The sequence below is a fragment of the Numida meleagris genome, chromosome 3, assembly GCF_002078875.1.
Source record: "Numida meleagris isolate 19003 breed g44 Domestic line chromosome 3, NumMel1.0, whole genome shotgun sequence".
Classification (NCBI taxonomy): Eukaryota; Metazoa; Chordata; class Aves; order Galliformes; family Numididae; genus Numida; species Numida meleagris.
Genome location: NC_034411.1, coordinates 80,573,104 through 80,593,488, shown reverse-complemented (window position 1 = coordinate 80,593,488; position 20,385 = coordinate 80,573,104). Strand labels below are relative to the sequence as shown.

The window sequence follows — 20,385 nt, the reverse complement described above, 5'->3', positions numbered from 1 at the left end:
AGGGATCTAGCTTTATTCGCTGCATCAAACCTAATTTAAAGATGACAAGTCACCATTTTGAAGGAGGACAGATCCTCTCTCAGCTTCAGTGTTCAGGTATCATATGCCTCTGATGTTTTTCCTCTGTTTATTAATTTGGACATTATAGATTGACTGAAGTTTGAAATATGTGAGATGGAAGCTCTATTTCCTTGCTTGAATTGTTGATTTCTACAAGGTAGCTTGTTTATGCCACATGAAGAGTTGTTTAGATGTGCCACAATTTGTTCTTTTTTTAGTCAGTAAAATCCAGAAGCAATTGATCTTAGCAGCCATAAGGTATGATCTTTGTAAGAAGAGTCACTCTAATTTCCATCAACTGTTTTTTCCATTGATTTTAATTAACTTTCCCAAAGATTATTTGGGAATTAAAAGTGCTGGTATTGTTGTTCTCCATAGAGCGTTTATTCACAAAACGACTTCAATATTTATTTTTTCTCTCTTCTGTATTTTTGTATGTTTAGTGGCTTGTGCTTATTTTTTTTTTCTCTTTTTGAATTTGAGATATTTCCAAGTTCTGCAGCTGGTTTTTTGACAATCCCATGCGTGTTCAGCATGCTCTATTACCAGCACAAGAGCTTAACAATTTTTCAGCAGTTAGAATTCCGTTAACAATATTTATCAGTGGATTTCTGTAGCTTAATAACACTTAACTTGTCAGAAAAAAAAAAAAGAACCTTTTTCTCCTACCGTAACAATTGCAGTGTTTTACAACATTCTTTCAAGCCCACTTTTCCATGTGTGCGTCTATGTAAATTCTCTTGTTAGCATTATGAAGCAGTGGACAAAATCTGGCATGGCCTGTGCTGCTTGAAGTGATTTGAACCTTTTCTTGACTTTGTGTCTGTGCTTTACTGGTGCGCCAGCTAGGTACAGCTAAAATGTAGTAAAAGGATTTGGAACGTTAAAATTGCATCTTACCAGCTGATAACTAGTAATGCAAGAACACAGAATGTTCTTGCACAGCATTTGCATTTTACACTGTATCTGTACCACAACTCAAAAATACTATTTACATGCTAAAAATAAAAGCCTGGTTGGGTGTCATTTCTTTCTTTCTTTAAAAAAGAATTATGAAATACCAAGTCTGCTAAAAAGGAAGAATGATGAGGGGAAAAAAAAGGTCTGTATGACTGGAAGTCATTTATGTCTCAGATAGGGAGAATATTGTTCGGACTCTACTCATGTGTTCAGTATTAACTTCTTGTGAATGATCGCATATTAGAGGCTAATCAAGTCCCAGCTGAAATTTCTGTTTAGGACTCTGAACAAAGTCTTTGCATTTTACTGATACCAACTTTTGTGCATGTGTTTCTCTGAATTTAGGAATGGTGTCTGTTCTGGATTTGATGCAAGGCGGTTTCCCTTCACGAGCTTCATTTCATGAACTATATAATATGTACAAGAAATATTTGCCTGAAAAACTGGCGCGACTGGATCCCAGACTCTTTTGCAAGGTAAGAAAGAAGTTAATTCTTCTTCCTTATTATTCAGGACTGAAAATATATTGTTGTGTTATCTTGAAGGAGGCAAAATATCAACCTAACTCTTTGCTGTATTTCAGGCACTATTTAAAGCTTTGGGACTGAATGAAATTGATTACAAATTTGGGTTAACCAAGGTGTTTTTTAGACCTGGCAAGGTAACGTTTCTCTTGTTCTACTTGAATATGAATAGAATAAATAGGGTTTTGTACAATACATTTGGTTGGAAGGGAGGAACTTCTGAAGGTGATGTTCAGTGCCCTGCTGAAAGTACGACCAACTTAAATCCCAGAGTTTTTCATAAATACTGTTAATTACCTATTAAAAATTGATGCTAACATCCATAAAAATTGATTTCATAGCATTGTTGCTAATGCTGCTGTCTTCCTGAAGCAATGATTATATGCCACTGATTACCCAGATGTTGTACCAGTCACTTAAGAGAATTTTGTTGAATATTAAAAGAGCAAATCAGAGCAAATGAATAGATATTTTCTACTAAAATCAAGTTACAGATGAAATATGATTGTGAGCTTTGCCACTTCGATGCAGGGAAAGAAGTAGACAGCTATTGTGAATAGGTAGGAAAACTATTGCAGTCCTAGAAGAATGTCCTTACTGTCTGATAGATGTCAAAAAGTAGAAGTGCAGGATTTTCAGAAAAAATGACTTTAGTTGGACTCCTATAGAAAAATTAAAAACTTAAAAAAGTGTTTTCCCCCACATATAGAGTTAAAGGTGACTTGTAGATTGTGGAAGGTCAGAGTGAGTATTCAGGAAGTGGAGAAACAAACTTCTTAAAAATTTAAGCAATAAATATTTTTAATGATGTAAATTGTTGGATTATGCAAAATGCAGTGTTGCACATCAATTAAAAACAAAACAGTACTCATTCCTGCTGTCATTAAAGATTCCAGCCATACATACTCACTTGAATTGATAGCCAATATAATGGTGATATAGTGTACATTAAAAATATTTTACCTTTTGAACTCAACATGCTCTTTAGTAGTAATATCTAACACTCTGTTTTCCTATTTCTAAAACTGGTTTTGTATGTAGTTTGCAGAGTTCGATCAGATAATGAAGTCTGATCCGGATCACTTGGCAGAGCTAGTTAAACGAGTGAATCACTGGCTCATCTGCAGTCGTTGGAAAAAAGTTCAGTGGTGTTCTCTCTCAGTGATTAAATGTATGTATTTTACGTTTTATTAAAGTAAAGCATTTGTTGAAAATACCACAAAGCAATTATAACCTGCTTTAAATGTGGCCAAGAGTGGCTGTGTATGGTGGGTGCTTCTGTACTGAAATCTGAGTAATTGCTTTCAGGGCTGATGAGATTTTGTATGCTGTGTTTTGGGGATGTATATAAGGGCGTAAAGCAGAGGTTTGTAGAAGTGGTGGTGGGTTGCATCTTCTAATCTCCAGTATCCAGTGTGCTTGGGCGCTCACAGATGTATGGGTAAACACCTGCTCAGAAGTAGCTAGCAGTCACAGGTCTTGTGGAGGAAGAGACTTCTACATCAGCAGGAAAGAGCAATAGCTGTAATCCCAGCTGACAACCTGGAAAGCACCTGCTTAAGGGTTACCTCTAGGCAAAAACTGCAGGCTTGGAAGCACTGACATGCATAATGGGGCAAACATCTCCACTCCTGCAAATGCTGCCAATAAGCAAGTAAGTGTCCAGCGCTATTGATACGCAGTTTGTAAGTGCTTGGCCTGCTCAGCTTGTGCTGAGAAGTAGAAGTAAAGCAGTGAGGAATAAAGATTGATGTTGGTAGTGATTTTGTTTGTGGATTTTTTTCTTTTTATGCTGAATTATTACTGGGAGAGCCCTTATGGGGCTCCTCACTCAGGATTGTGAATTCAGGATTGTCTGCTGTGTTTTATGTATTTGACCTGGCTCTCAAAGCACATGCAGTCTACATACTGTAGCCTACAGGTATGTGAGGAATATTGGAGTTGTGTCAAATTGTTTAAACCATTGAAACTCAGTATTTCTTGTGTGTTTGCAGTGAAAAATAAGATAAAATACCGAGCTAGTGCCTGCATCAAAATACAGAAGACTATTCGTATGTGGCTTTGCAAGAGAAAACACAAACCACGGTAAGAGGATATTCCTTGGCTGAAGAAAATTGATACTTTTATAATGCTTTTTTTATGAATGTAAAATAGAGATTGTTGTAGTTTAACCCAGCAGGCAGCTAAGCACTACACATTTGTTTGCTCACTCCACAATCCCCGTGGAATGGAGGAGAGAATTGGGAAAAAACAACAGAGAGGAACTCATGAGTTGAGATAAAAACTATTTGCTGAGACGGAAAATGAAGAAGAAAATAACAGTAATGATTTTATATATATATATATATATATATAATATATATATATATTTTTTTTTTCACAAAGAAGTTATGCACAATGCAATTGCTCGCTGCCTGCTGACTAATGTCCAGCCAGCTCCTGAGCAGCAGCTGTCCTCCAGGCCAACTCCCCACAATTTTTAAATGTTTTTCTTTGCATTATCTTATATGATATGGAATATCCTTCTGACCGGATTAGGTCAACTGTCCTGGTGCTGTCCCCTCTCAGCTCCTTGTGCCCCCAAGTTCCCCTCACTAGCAGGACATTACAAAAAGCTGAAAAACTGAAATGTCCTTGGCTCTATCTGTTCAGTACTGCTCAGCAACAAGTAATACATTGGTGTGTTATCAACATTGCTTTTTTCCCTATGCGAAAACACACCGGTATACCAGACACTATGAAGAGAATGAACTCTGTCCCAACTGAAACCTGTACAGAGATGTACTATGCATAACTAACTGTATCTGAAGTCCTAGAATGATGCCAAGTATGACTGAAAGAGGCTTTGAGAGGTGCTGTGTTCTACCTGTCTTCGTCAAGGATGAATAGACTGAATAACTGTATAGCCAAGATTAGGAATAAGAAAGACTTTATTTTTTTGTAATGACAGTGATGAGGCCCTGGCGCAGCTGCCCAGAGAGCTGTGGATGCCCCATCCCTGGAGGTGCTCAAGGCCACGTTGGATGGGGCCCTGGGCTGCCTGAGCTGGTGGGGTGTGTCACTGCCTATTACAGGGGGTTGGAACTACATGGTCTTTAGAGGACCCTTCCAACTGAAGCCATTTTATGATTGTATGATTCTGTAAATCTGAGCATTTCCTAAGAGGTATTTGTTTGGTTCTGTTCATAAAATCCTTCGGTAATAGTGTAGTTATCGGGAATACTTAGTTAAGTCTCTGTAACTGCAATTTAGGCTCATTAATTTTTGTCCTTTACTCATTCATACCTTCCGTTATAGGCCATCTTTGTTCTTTATTGTAATTATTGTGTGTTCTGTTTTGCCTCTTCTTTAAATTTAATAATTGCATTAGCTGTAATCTGATTGCATTAAGTACTGATGGAAAAAACAAAGGCCATTAAGCATTCCTGACACCTTTTTCTCTTTGATAGAGATCTGATTCTCTGTTCTTCATTAGTGGGTTTCTTATAATTTTTTTTCTACATCCTTTGAAAATTATGCTTCATTTTGGTCACTGGCATTTCTGATTTCCGTGACTTCTAAGAAGACTGTGTTTGCAGAACTGTATCAATTCTGTATTGCTTCTTTAGGAAGCTGCAAGATATCCTGGATTCCATTTTTCCCTTATCAAATTCAGTCCTGTTTTTATCTGATTCAACCTGATAGCTCTGTAAATGGCACAACTCAAATTTATCAACTCCACTGAAAATCTTCAAGTGGTGATGATTCTAATGGTTTATTATTGGAAAAAAAACCCCACACTGGTTCTCACAATAAAAATCAATTTTCCCATTTGCTTAAAGACCTGGTCACTGGTAATTGGTATTAATGATGATTGTTAGTGAGAGACTCCTCTGCTGTTCAGTTAGTTGATGTTGATAATGTTTGAATTTCAAAAAGGTGGTGGACTCTATCTGAAAGCATAACTTGTCTCCCTGTTTACCTCTTTAATGTTGAGTGGCAGCGGTAGTTTTAGAAATACAGACTTGTAAAAACATCTCAAAGACACTGCCTTACATTCACAGCATTGACGGTCTGATAAAGGTGCGTACACTGAAAAAGAGACTTGATAAGTTTAATGAAGTAGTCAGCGCTCTGAAGGAGGGGAAGGCAGAGACAAGCAAGCAGATCAAGGAGCTGGAGTATTCAATTGATGCCTCAATGACTAAAATTAAGGTATGATATTAATCAGAGAAATAGAAATCTTCAAGAACTTAATTTAAAAGGTCTAAGTATTTTCTATAGGAAAGACAATTAAATATAGAAATCTCATTTTTCAGAGACAGTGAACACTACTAAATCCTGTTTAAATTATCTGTGAATGTTACTGAAGTAAATCCGGATTTTGTCATTGTTATCTGTGTTTTAGAATCACCATTGGAGAATTTAAAGAATGAGTGTATGTTGATCTTGTGAGATGGGTTTTGTTAGAAATTTACTTATTGCTTTTATTGTTAATCAGAAGTGAAACCTGAAAACAGCACAGAGTGAGGAAATTGATATTTCAGTTATGAGTTTTTTCAGACCTGGTTGTAAAATGGAATTTAGTTTGTTGAATTTGCTTCTATAGTCTCTTACCAGGAAAGCACACGGACAAAATGAAAGCACACTGGAATCTATTAATTAAAATAGAAAAGGAAAATTAAATTAGAAAAAGGAATTAATGTATTGAGTTTTATGTTTCATGTGGTGTTATAGCCTTCTGAGTGTCCTGTGTAAATACTTTGATGTTTAAAATCACGGTTGGAATGGTGGTATAGTTAACCTGTCAACCTGTATTTCTTTTTTTCTAATAAAAATCAGACAACTTGATTATCATCATGATACATTCTCAGAATGGCCAGAAAACATCGCATGTCACAGTTTTATTGGTATGCATCAATGTGAATGGTAAAGTGAAATTAAACTGCAGCTATCAGTGAAATTTGAAAACTTGCAGTGAAGGCAACTGCTTTGGTATTTTTTTTTTTTGACGCATTGGTTGTCAATAACTTCTTTCTTAAATCAGTTAGTCAGAGTGTGGTCTACAGTAAGAGTTATTAAAGCTATTTTGTGGTATGACATAAAAGGCAGAGATGTAAATAACCACAATAGAATATAAGAACATAATACAAAAATGAACATGGTAGGCTACTAGTTTTCATCTTGGGGGTAGTAAGAATTAATTTCTGTTGCATAATGGCAAGGTTTCAGAAATGAATGCATGTTTTAAAGAAAATTGAGGTCTATTTTCAGTGATAAAATGGAGACTCGTTTCTGCAGTTTTGTATGAGAGAGTGGAGCAATGGGTCTTTAGGAAGGAAGGAGGATCTGCTTAAGTTCACCTATCTTGCAGTATATGTGTAATTTAATTACAGTGCTCAAAACTTTTCATTTCTCAAATGTAAAATACACATATTTTAAGTGAATTACAAATGTAAAGGAATATTATCCCCTCTTGTTATTATCATTTTGCAGACCACAATGATGACTAGAGAACAGATAATGAAAGAATACGATGCTTTAGTTAGAAGCTCAGAGCAGCTTCTGAGTGCACTGCAAAAGAAAAAACAGCAAGAGGAAGAAGCGGAGAGGCTACGACGCATCCAGGAGGAAATGGAAAAAGAAAGAAAAAGACGTGAAGAGGAAGAGCAACGCCGAAGGAAGGAAGAAGAAGAAAGACGTCTGTGAGTACTGAATAAACTGCTGGCATTAGAATAAGGAGAAAATAGGAAATGCGCTCAATCAGGTTATTTTTATTATTACTGTGCTTAAAGAGAGTCATTTGAATTGTACTTGTGGTGTGCTATTCATTGTTAATATATTTCCTCTCCTTTCCCAACAATTTTGTGTAGTATAATACATAATAAGTGTAGTCAGGATAGAGTATTTAAAAGCTTTTATGATGCAGCTCATACAGATGGACTTGCAGAACTCCTTGACTTAAATATAGTTCTTGTCATTGCTGTACAGTCTCTTGGATTGTCATTTAATTTTATGGGGGATGCTTTGATATTACTTGTTTGCTTGCATTGTAGTAATTTAATAAAAGTTTTCATTTCCTCTTTCTCATAATAGGAAATCTGAGATTGAGGCAAAGAGAAAACAGGAAGAGGAAGAAAGGAAAAAGAGGGAAGAGGAAGAAAAACGTATTCAGGTAATGTTTTAGTTTGATTTGTTTTTGTTCCTTTTTGTTTTTAAATCTTTTTCACAGCTTACAATTTCCACTGGTCTAATAGCATCATTTTATAAATGGGTCTCAAAATTATACAGCAGTGTTGCATTTCATACACCTAATATAATCTGTCTAGAAGTAGTGCTATAACTGAATTATAACTACAAGAGGAAAAATGCCTATGCTAAATTCAGTTTTCAGATAAGAAAGAAAGCACATGTGAATGAGAACCATAAAGAAGCTTCTGCTGGGGAAATGTTTGTATTAAGCACGTCTATTTTCTCTGAGACATAAGGGAGAGGAGTCAAAAGGATAATGTTTAGAAGTTTTAATATTACTAAAATGCTTTTGATAGTGTTTCCCATTTTTGACAGGAATAGAGAGCAGAATAAAATGTGAGAAAAATTGTTTGGCATCTTACAATTGTAATAATGAGGAGAATAAAGCAAAGTAAAAAAAAAAAAAAAAAATTCTTTGCTTTTACTTGTAAGACTAGCTTTCAGGAGTTCCAGGTCCCTGAATCTTCTTCAAAAATCTGGAGCAAGCAAATAAAATTCAGATTAGGGAACATTTAAGCTGGACCCACGTATGTCCCTAAGACCTGATAGGATGTGCCTGTAAGCGCTGAAGGAGCAGACCAGCATTACTGCAAAGCCACTTTTGATGATCTTTGAAAGGTCATAGCAGTCAGGGGAAGGTTTTGAGGTCTGGAAGAAGGCAAGTGCTACTCCAGTCTTAGGAAGAGCAAGGAGGAGGATTTTGGGAAACTATAGACTGTCAGCCTCATCTCAGTCCCTGGTGAGGTGAGGGAGCAAATGATTCTGGAAACCCTTCAGAAACAATGAAGAACAAGAAGGTGGCTGGGAGTAGTCAGTGTGGATTTATGAAGGGGAAGTCATGCCTGACTAATCTGATAGCCTCATCTGATGAGGTGATTGCCTTGGTGGGTAATGGGAGAGCAGCAGATGTTACTTACCTCTAGTTTAGCAAGGCTTTCAACACTGTTTTTTTGAGTATCTTCATAGAAAAACAGATGAGGTATGAGCTAGCTAAGTGGACAGTGAGGTAGATTGAAAAGTGGCTCAGAGGTCACAATGTCCAGCTGGAGGCTAGTCATTTAAGCTGTACTAGGGCCAATACTGTGTAACGTTTTCGTTAACGACTTGGATGATGAAACTGGCTGCACCATTAGCAAGTTTGTAGGTGATGCAAAACTGGTTGATAGACCAGACTGGTGTGCTATTCAGAGGGACCTTAAAGGAGCTAGAGAAATTACTTGACTGACATCTCATAAAGTTCAACAAAGGGATATTAAAAAGAAAAAAAAAATCCTTCCTCTGGGGAAGGAATAACCCTATGCATAGAGGTGTGCTGAGGGCAACTGGCAAAGCAGCTCTGCAGAGGAGGCCTTGTGGTCCTGGTGACCAAATGGGCTTTTTCAACAAAGAAGGCCAACAGCATCCTGGGCTTCATGAGGGGGAAAGAGTGTTGCCAGCAAGTAATAGGATGTGAGTGCAGTGCTAGAGAGCCCAGAGCTGAGCATAAAAGAGATATGGACATACTGGATAACTTCAATTCAGGCATGCAGAGTGATGGATTTGTTGTCAGGAAGGCAATGTATCAAGGAGAATGTTTGTGGATTGGGAATATACAAGATTCCTGATGGAAGTTAGGTAACTATAATGAGTTGATCTGGTAAATAAAGGGAGAAACTTCAGGAAGAAATGGTGTTAGAAACGTTCTTTAACCTTGCCATTTAGGTCACTCTGCCCTTTCATTTGGGTAGCTGTTGCCAAAACTGCGTTTATTTCGTTTCCCACTTGTTACTCATCTGTTTTCTGTTCACAATGGTATTGTGTAGTAGCATTAAGCTGTTGATTGTGGTATGTCATCTGCTACATTCTTATTACATGAGACATGAATAATCATCTTAATTCCTCAAAGAATATGGATTTTTTTTAATTGAATGCCTTCAAGCAGCTTAATACTGCTCAGTTTGTAGTGCAGACATTTCAAGAGAGGAAGCACATGCTTGTTGTAGAGTAATAATCTTTTAACTAGGCCTTAGCTGCAATGTGCAGGGATGTATACACTCAGGAAGCAAACAGGACTCTTGCCTGAAAGTTTAAAAGCCTGATCTGTCAGCAGTATGAGCATCTCTAGGCGTAGTCTTTATTTGTGTTTCTGTTTCTGAGACCTGGGTATTTGCAATGCAGAATGTAATTTACACTTAAAAATGTTGCATTTGGATACAAAGTAGATATACTATCCAGCAGGGCATTTCTTTTTTTCTACATAGTTAATTATTCATTATCTTTCCTTCTTGTGGTAGTTACTATCAGATAATCTAAAATGGGATTCATAGCGGAAAGTTACTGGTGTTGCTGTACCCCTTTTCTGGTGCAAATTTGTGATGCTGAATGGGAAGTGACTTTGTGTCCTGTGTTGACCTGGACACCAAGGAAGGCACTGCTAACAGTTGGCATATGTGACTGTTAGAACTTTGAATTGAATGGTCACATTCTTTTATTATGTCTGCAATACCCTTTGTTAAATGAAGATGATAAGCTGGAATTACAGCTTTGTTCTGCAGAGGCGTTAAATTTGGGTTATTTTTCCACTGCAGTAAGTTGAAATTTGGCAGTTCATTTAAATTCAAACCCAGATTAAGTCCACAGAGAATTCCAGTGTTCATCTCCTTTCAAAGTGACCCTCAGACCTATGTGCAAAGCAGTGCCCGTTGCAAAGTCTTACAGTATTAAGTGCAGAATATCAAGGGAATATGGAGTTAGAGATGTGGAGAATAAACACAGGGCTCTGTATCATCAGAGTTTTAATCATATTAGGCAGATTTTAAGTATATTTTGCAATAAAATATATTTTTAAAAGGCCTTAATTTTTTTTTTAAAGAATAATTTTTTGGCACTTCAGTCTGAATAATACATTAATGATTTGATAAATTTTATGGGAATCAGGATAACAGTCTGTAGTTGTTGTTTTTCCTGAGTCTAGCAAAATACTAATACTGTTAACATCATTAGTTCACTAAATTTAGTATGTTTAAAATCTCTAAGTATACGAGGTATATTTTTTGCTATTCATTTGCTGGCATAGCATTTTGATTAGATACAATTCAATGTATGTTTTTATATATGTTTTCATAATACAGGCTGAAATTGAGGCTCAGCTAGCTAGAGAACGAGAAGAGGAAACCCAGCAGCAAGCAGTTCTTGAACAGGAGCGTCGTGATCGTGAGCTTGCAATGAGAATTGCCCAAACTGGGGCAGAACTAAGCACTGAAGAGACAAAGCTTGATGTAGGATTGTGCAGGTATGGAGCTTAATACTTGAATTTCTTTTCTTCTCACTGGCTTCATCCTTTTGAAATACTAAGCTCTTGCTTGTTTCATATATTTTTGTATTAGTTAAATAAATAGTTTCTCTGCTTTGCTTACTGCTATATCAGTAATTCAGTAGGTATTTGTGAATACAAATACAGTTTTCTCTTGTTTCTTGAGTTCTGGCAAGGATGGCAACCATTTTAAGTTACGATTTTTATGACTCGTTTAAAGTAGGGAATGGAATTTCTTCAGTGGTAAGTAGTAGTAGTGTACTGTTTCTAGTACTTGATGGTTCCAATGGTATGTTATGAATTTGTGTGTTTTATTTTGCTTCATTTTGATTTCTTTGTTTTAACGAGAAGCCCTCCTTGAAGGCAGAAATTATAATTAAATGTACGTAAATATATACATATAAGTACATATATACATATGTACAAAGTATGTCTTGACTGGTACATTTTTGTTTGGTTAGTTTTTTTAAAGCAGAATGAATATATGTAATATGGATGGATTTGAAAATTAAATGTCTTTTATTTTGTCTGAATTTTTGAGTGTGTCATAGGAAGTGCGTGTTTTTGGTGTACACGCTGCCTGCAAAGCAACGGATCTCTTGCCTTCTAAAGAGGCCTTGTAGCCAGCAAATGTACATGAGAATTTGGCGTAAAGGACCAATAGAAATGATACTGATTGTTCAAATTGCATCTAGAACCTACCAGTACAATCATCTCACTGGCTTAGTGATGTGACCCCCTTCATTGGTTTGTTTAGTTGAAAGAAGGTTGTGTAAGAAATTTCAAGCTCCTAGATGTGTTCTCTTTGCTAATCAAATTTCATTTAGATGTATACTTCTAATAGTTGTATGCCTACCTGTCATAGCTAGGTAGGATTTTTTTTGTCATGTACAATATCAATTTGTAGACAGCCTGGCTCAAATTACTGCTGTTTTGCCCTCAGTTTTTTTACAGTTGCTGTCCTGTTGTCTCAGACATGATTTTAATATGCTCACTTGAATATCCAAAATAAGTGCTTCACAGACAGCATTCTGGATATTCTCATGCTTTCCCCCTGAAGGTAAACCCAGAGTCTTGTAGTGTTACAATTTGGCTAATTTCTCTCAAAGATGGAAGAAGGGAGGGATTAGTGAAGAAGGGCTCAGAAAATTCAGTAACTTCTCAAGGTCAGTGTAGCCCCAGTTGCCACAGTGTTTCCTACTGCTCCCAGGTGATCCTAGCACTTCTCTTGTGAAATCCAGGACTGGATGGTAGACTGATGATACTGATAGCTGAAACTGCTACTTTCTCTCTGCTGTGTAATGGTCAGAGACTCTTTGAAGTGATGAGAAAGTACAGAATGGTCTGAGCAAATTAATTTAGCAGTGTAAATCCTTTCTTGAACAAGATTAGATATAAATCTATAAAACAGTAGTAGACACTTTTCTCCCCATGTGAATTTTCTTTTTATCTGTGTGGGCATGCCTCTCTGAAATCAAATGTCTTCATTGGTTTGAGCAAAATGTATAATTTAATCATTTAAACTTAAATCCTCAGGACTTATTTTAACTGATATCACTTAACATTTTACTAGAGTCTAAGAAGCTTGTATTCAGGCATCTTCTGGATTAAAGACCTACATAGCACTGCAGGATACATTGAAGTTGCGGTGACTTTTATGCATGTGTATTTCTTTTTTCTTTTAAATCTCAGGGGAATAAGGTGCAGAGTATATTACTGCACACTGAAGTCATGCAGTATACTGGTTCTACAGTGGCTTCACACAATTTTTTAAAATAAAAAATAAAATTAAAAAAAAAATCATTCCATCTTTACACATTGGCATGAAGAAAGGATTATTTCCTTTTGCATTGTGCTGCTCGTGGTGTGAAATTAATAAGAATAAGGTGATGCCTGTGTGCCAGTTGGAAGGTACATCTGTGCTTTGCTCATTTTTTAAGGAACCTGTGACACTTATGTGTTGATATGTTTGAAAATGGGTAGCCTCTGCCTTACTTCTTTTTTCTCCTCAATACCTTTCTTTCATAGGTATTTCCACATTCCTAAGTATTTGTAGTTTCTTTTAGAAATACACTGATTGATTCCTCTCAAAGAAGAGTTGTTTGTTAAGGCAGCAGGCTCAGCTTTTTATTCTGTGCTGAGTGTGCTGGACTTCTAGCTTCACTTGATTTTATTATTCATCCACAGTTTGCAAGTATGTCTAATAAGGGGTTTACTGCATGTAAATGGAACTTACCTGAAGTGTTTAGTGTTTGAACAAAAATCAGTTAGTGACCCGTTTTCATCTGTGCAATATTTTTTAATTTATGTGATTTAGTGAAACATGTAGTATGATGTAAAGCACCAAAAAAAGTTTGCTTCACTGAAGATCAAGTGAATGTATCTATTCTGTGTGGATTGTCCCAAGAATCCAAGTAAGTGTTAAGTTGTAGCACACCTAATGCTATCGCTGTTCTGTAAGTATGGGGGGGCATCTTCACATCTTCACTGTGGCAGTTAAGTGCAGTGTCTTTTCACAGCTTGCATGAAGAAACTACCTGTCCTGTTTCCAGAACAGCTAAATAGGGATTGTTGTTATTTCTTGTGATGTGTTAATCCAGACATAAAATATGAGTAGTGTGTCTCATAGTTTTTTTATTAAATTATCTCAATCTAACTTCATAAAACAATACTAAAGAAAAGAAGAAAAAATATAATAAATTACGAGTGGCTACCATGACCCACCTTTTCCTGCTTCAGATTATTAGAAAGATAACTAAGAAAATAGGCTAACATAAGTATCTTCTGTTTGCAGAGCCAATGGAACAAAGCTGCAAATGACTGCGTATGGCACTTTTTTTCCATTTGAATACTTTAATAGAAAAAAAGTAACAATTATTAATTCAAAGGAAATTGATCTAGTGTTCCGATTTACTAATACCTTGTAATAATCTTCATTAGAACGCATCTGTAAACTTTAAATCAACTTCGTATCCCCTAATTGTTTGTCTAATAAACAAGTTAATAACCTAACATCTATTTAAAGATCATCATTAGTGTAATTTTTTTCCACATACAGCCATTTTTTCACAGCCTTATATGATTAATTTGCTCTTAACAAAGAATCGTGTGTGTATTATGCATTAGAATGGATGTTATAAAATGCTGTTCATTTTCTGCATTTGAATTAGCTTTGGCTTGGTTGGCAGGAGACTATCACAGTTAATAAGGCTTTTTTTATTTTAACGTATTTGGTTTATGCTTATATGTCAATTTTTTTATAGGGAACAAATGGCCAAAGAAATGTCAGAAATGTTGTCTAGGTAGGTGAGAAAAAAATATTGAATGAATCAGTCATGTAATGGAAAGAAATCGCACATGAAATGTGTTAAAAAATAATGGAATCTTTTTTAAGCGTTAAACAGATAAGTAAATGCTTGTTTCAGATAAGTTTCCTTTATCAGCTCCTTTCTTATTAACAATTATTACCTGATTTTTAAGTAATTTTTTTAATGCTAATTTACTTGATTATGAAAATAACAATTAAAAAAAAGTTTCAGTACCCTGGTATTTTAGGTAATTTTGATAAGGTTCATTCAGATTTCCTCTTTTCACTGCTCTTATGATGATAATAAAATACTAGGCTCTCCATCTTCAAAAGAAGAATTTCTACAAATTCAAGTAAATTAAATTACTTAGAGTTATTATAACTGACAATTTAATTATAAAATATTCCACCTATAATTTAATTAAAAAAAAACAGTTAAGAAGATTGTGGTTTTGAAAGCATATTAAAACTCTCTTAAGACATGTAAACCAAATCTTATTCTGAGATTTTTTTGGGTGATAATGAAAGGTTTTATGCACAATGGGGGAGTAAGGGAGAATGTAGATTTAGATCTAAATATAATTGTACTGCAGCAATCTCTTTGTTGTGAGTGTTAGAATGGTTATAATGGTTATAATGACCTCTGTATCAGAGGGTAATTAGGTGTTTGCACTGTGAGGAGAAAAAACAATCTTCTGATACTACTTGTCTGAGGTCTTACATCAGGAGTAAAAATATTTGGAGATGTAAAACAAACCAGTATGCTATGTGTATATAGTCTGAAGGTTGAGTAGACGTAATTAATGTATTGTCATAATGTTGATAACTGTGAACACAGCTGTTATCTAAATTCATTTCTTGCAGTGGTATTTTATGAATGGGAGTAAACAATGCTGCATTTAATTGTTAGACTGCAAATTTAGAGGGCCAGATTGTATTGCATATATTCCACCAGTGATGGTGGCCAAACCTTAAAGTGCAAAACAATCCCAAAACTTTGACCAAATCAGAGGCTTTGCGTTATGGTTGAATTAAAATTGCTTTCTGCATGCTTGTTTGACTAAATTGTTTTTCACTATTCACACACTCAAAACTTTTGACTTGTGACTGTACGATGAAATCTACAGATACTGTGTATGATACGTAACGTTGTCAGATTGAGTGGTGAAGAGTGACTGTCAAGCATGATACTCCTCTTGCTGCCAGACTGTTACATGTAAAGTCGTGTAGAAAACAGCAGTGATCTGCGGAGTGCAGAGTAGTACTGTAATGGGAAAGCTAAGCCACTCAATTGGATTAGCATTCTTAAAGATTGCTGCTTTAACCAGAGATCTTACGGCCTAGTTCTGCTGCTCTAAATTATGCTGCAAACTCTTAGAGTGGTGGGTAGTGTTGCTAAATAAGGAAAATCCTCAGGATTTGTCAAATCCTTTGTTCAGCAAAGTTAGATGCCAGGTAGCGGAAATTGCATTTACTAGCAATCCTTTAATGTTTTGGCATACGAACGATAACAAAATATTTAAATACATATTTTGAAAGGAATTGTCTGTTTAATGATTTCTTTTATGCTGATCACGAATAGTGCTAAGAATAAGGAAGAGTTACTGCCTCTTAGCTCTGTACTGATAAAAAGACGAGGTAGTTTTTCTGTCAAACTTGTTGTGTATACTGGGAGCTGTGGGTTGGCTCTGATTAATAGTGTGAGGAGGCATAATTAAACTGATGCTGCAATGAACACTAAGGTTCTGTAGTTTTAATTACATTTCAAGAGATGGTTCAGTTGCTATTAAGAAGAACATTTGGCTGAACAGATGTTTTATTCTGTAAAACTTAAATGCAATTTATTTTTTATCTCCACTTTCAGAACTGCTGTATATACAGAGAAAAATTTCATAGAAAATATATTTATTTCCTCTTAACTAAAAAGGAAAAATACCACATAAATATATAGCACATAAACAATGTAGTTTCTCATGAGAGACCTTTAGATTTTTCAGAGAAATAAACTTGAAATAATATTCATTGGTTTGTAAAAGCTGTAATAATAAAATCCCCGCAAAGATACTGCCTCACAAACAGAATTTTACTAAAGAGTTGTGGCTTCTATTGTTTCTTGTGACTTTGTAACGTGAAATGTTGCATCAGGGGTTTAGCTGCTGCGTTAAGGATTTAATAATGTCTTCTGAACGAGTCTTCTCAAAGCCTGAAAGACAATTGCCTCATATTGTTATTCATGGGCATTAGTAGAGTCTGTCAACAACAGACAGAAGTGTTCTGATCTTCACTGAATGGTGTGTTTTCAACTTGGTTTGTAGTGTTACAATCCATGGGACTGTTCCTAAAGGAGTGTCCTTCTGCTCCTTATCTATATCATTTTTAACAGATATAGATAATGGGTTATTTCAGGTTTATTTTTAAACATATGCATGTAACGTTTGTTTGTTAAATGGACAATTTATTCGTTCTGCTAAGAAGTTGGAAACTTTAGTAATAGTTTCTCGCATGCTGTTAACTTTCTTGTGCAGTACTTACATGATAGATACCTTTTGCCTTGGAAAAACACTGTTTCTGACTGGGCCTTTTAATACTGGTCAGCGTTTCTTCCAAGAGGGGTTTATATTCCTTGGTGTCTCTGTTAATAATGATGTTTTTTTTCCCTCTCCAGCCTAGCTGTTGCTGTTCTCAGATAGTTGCAATAAAATAACTATAGAATTAAATTGATTTCTGAAATTAAACTTCTGTCAGAAGCACAGAATATTTCTCAGGTGTTTGAACAAAGGTTTTCTTCAACTTTTAAACAGCAGCACAAATGCCTTCTTACCTTCTTCAGAAACGTTTTTCCTTCCTTGTCTGTTTTTCTAATGGAACTGAAAATGCGTATGGCTAATGTATGTCTGTGTTCTGCATCTTGACTAGTACCAAGGAGAATGAGGGGTGACGTACATACAGATGCACAGACTATGTCTTCTTCCACATAAACACTAGATATTCGTGACAATTTCTCTTGATTTCTGGGCAGCTGACCAGATTATTCTTACAGAAAGATTTTGGACCTAAAAAATGCTTTCATTTTCTTTCTTAGCAATTGGAGCATCTTGAAAGTAATTTCTTAATTTGCTTTTGAATCAGTCCTGCTGCCATAAGAGTGCTGCAGTGTTCCTCATAGGATCTGTTTCTACTGTTGTAGCAATTTCTCTTCTAGACTTACCTGTCCCTTAAGCAATACATTTATATTTTAATATGTTTGCTTTTTTTTTTTTTTTTTTGTAATTATAGAGGTCCTGCAGTTCAAGCTACAAAAGCTGCTGCTGGTAGTAAGAAGCATGACCTGAGTAAATGGAAATACGCAGAGCTTCGTGATACCATCAACACATCTTGTGGTAGGTTTTTTCTTCTTATCCGAGAGAAAAAAATATTTTAGTTATATGAAGCATGTTACATCCTACAATAAAGATAAAAACTTGGTCATGAAGTTATGCAGGTTTGAATTAACATGAAGTTAATTTTAAAATATTTTGTTTCCCTAAGAGCTTGCTGCTCCCTGTACTGTGGAAACAGAATTTGCTTTGTTACCTTTTCTACTGATTATGCTCTTTTACGTCATTCAAAAAAGGGAATATTTGCTATGCTTTATTTAGAATTTGCAGGTTCTAAGAACTCTTTTTTTTATATAATTTCTTGCTGTTAGCAAATAGCAAAAAGAGGAAATATGTAAAGCACAGTTTAAAGTACTTTTTGTCTTGAATGTTCAGATTATTCTTTATTTTTGAAAAGGTGCAACAACTTGTGAAGCTCATACTTGTAATATTAATTACCTTTTCTCCAATTTTATGAAGATAGATATGAGCTATTTCTTTATTAAATATTAAAGTTTTTTTTTAACTTGTGATTGGAAGAGTTGGTTAATTTCTGAGATTTGAGATAACTGAGAATTAATCCCTGCATGTAGAAAAAAGAAAGAAATCCATTCTGTATATTTGTATTGAAACCCCCCAAAGTTAGTTCCAAATTCTATTTGTGTCTCTGTATTTACATATGCAGAACTGCAAGAATGTGTTTCAACTGAAAAGCAAGTTCAGTAATACATGGTGCGTATGTGTATTTATCTTTAATGAATGCAGTCCAGATCCTCTTAGGTGACTAATGAAGGACTCTTGTAATTATTCAGTCTTTAGTATCATGAAATTCAGTAAAATTAAAATAAATAAATTGGACAAAGAATTCAGGTGTCTAAGTGTAAGAGACACCTACATCTAATCTAAAAAAATGATTTTTTTTCAATTTCAGAAATAAAGTTCAAGGGTGAAATTTTATTTGCCTCTCTTCTACTTGGTTTGCAATAATGTCAACAGGCAACTTTAGTAAATAGAAAATTACACCCGTAGTGTTTCACTACTACAAATCTCTCTGTAAAACAGCTACTTTGGGCACTGTTACATCTCTAAAGACAAAAGGATATGTAGCACTGCAAGGGATTTTCTGAGCCATAAGATTAGGGCCCTGTTAATGTAAAGAACAAGGTATGTATGTTTAATACTATATTATATCATTAATTAAAAGCTGTGTTAGAAAATATTTTAAGAAATTATCCTTAGCTGTGGAAATACTGTGCTTTTAGCTACTTTTATAGAGTTAGAGCTCACAAAATTTCAGTTTCCTGCTATTATAACACAGTGATGTTATAACCTGATCTAAAATTTTATGTGCCAATCAATACAGAAAAGCATTTCACGAATCATTCTTCTGATTTTTTTTTTTCTTACTCCTCTCTTCTTTTCTTGTTTTTGAGACAGATATTGAACTACTGGCAGCTTGCAGAGAGGAGTTTCACAGAAGGCTAAAGGTATATCATGCTTGGAAATCCAAGAACAAGAAACGCAATGCGGAAACAGAACAGCGTGCTCCCAAATCAGTCACAGACTATGGTGAGAAGAGATAATTTTGTGTTTATAATAATTTTTCTGAAAGTATTCCACAGAAAACGTTTCTACTATAGAAATTTCTAGTATATCTAATTTTTTTGATTGTGTTGAAGGAGTTTTTTTTCCAAGAGTATTTTCATACTGAATTAGGGTAAATGTTTTGAAAAGTTTGAAACTGGCAAATACTTTGCAGAAGATAGAATACTTTCTGAAGATGAAAATACATATATACTCAATAGCTCTCATACCAACTCACATTTGTTAAAAATTAAACACAATTTTTGATTTGGTCGTGCATTTACTGCCATTTTTATTTAACTTTCATTGCTACCAAGACTAAGGGAGATTTTCTATTTATGAAGCTCCAGTTTGCATTTCAAGACTTTTGAGACTTTGTTTCGAAGATTGTTCGAACTAATTCTGACCTCTGTAGACAAAATACTGCTTTCAGTGAAAGTACTGTTAGGTATAATTCTGAACTATCTCTAAGGGTAGATAAGTGATTCCAAACACAATAGTCCAGTGTGTCATAAGTAGTCCAATAGTCTGTGTGGTTTATTGGTGCTAGAAAAAAAAACAAGATAGAAGAGAATCATGTTCTCTTATGTAATTGTGCTATTACATTTAGGATCCAGACAAAACAAAACACCTTGGTGGTTTCTCATGCTTCTGTCATTTCTTCAGATACGGATAGGTACACAGAGAAGTTTTTAAAAGGAGCTAATTATTTTCTCATCTAAGTTGCTATAAACCTTACATATTTCAGATAACATTTTCCTTTTATGAATTCTACAAATACTGCATCTTTCGATTATAGAATGACAAATATTGCATAGTTTCTGCTTTCATATTAGGCTGTCATTCTGCTCTTTTCACAGATAGGTTCTTATTACCAAAGCAATGTGCTAATGAAAGTCAGTGACTGGCTTTTAAATTGTGTAGGAGTTACCATGTGTGAAACTGCTGAGCCTAAAAATTAGGTGTCCCATTTTCTGGAGTGCTGTAAATTTGGTGGTGGTGATTTTGTTTTGTTTTTCCAATGATCATATGTTATAATAGGAACCTAAGAAATAAACAGAAACACAACAA

At 35.2% G+C, this 20,385-nt stretch overlaps 1 protein-coding gene across 5 annotated transcripts in view; it reads left to right on the top strand.

Moving 5' to 3' along the window:
- Window positions 1–20,385, top strand: part of MYO6 (myosin VI) — a 100,627-nt gene that overhangs the window by 72,394 nt on the left and 7,848 nt on the right. For 4 of the 5 annotated variants that reach the window (XM_021390220.1, XM_021390218.1, XM_021390219.1 and 1 more), the window contains 13 exons: window positions 3–96; window positions 1,366–1,496; window positions 1,604–1,681; window positions 2,586–2,715; window positions 3,539–3,629; window positions 5,588–5,738; window positions 7,020–7,228; window positions 7,620–7,698; window positions 10,886–11,046; window positions 13,862–13,891; window positions 14,331–14,369; window positions 17,651–17,754; window positions 19,168–19,299. In XM_021390220.1, coding sequence (XP_021245895.1) covers window positions 3–96; window positions 1,366–1,496; window positions 1,604–1,681; window positions 2,586–2,715; window positions 3,539–3,629; window positions 5,588–5,738; window positions 7,020–7,228; window positions 7,620–7,698; window positions 10,886–11,046; window positions 13,862–13,891; window positions 14,331–14,369; window positions 17,651–17,754; window positions 19,168–19,299 — 1,429 coding nt within the window. The remainder of the gene's footprint in view (window positions 1–2; window positions 97–1,365; window positions 1,497–1,603; window positions 1,682–2,585; window positions 2,716–3,538; window positions 3,630–5,587; window positions 5,739–7,019; window positions 7,229–7,619; window positions 7,699–10,885; window positions 11,047–13,861; window positions 13,892–14,330; window positions 14,370–17,650; window positions 17,755–19,167; window positions 19,300–20,385) is intronic. The other variant, XM_021390222.1, reaches the window with a different exon arrangement.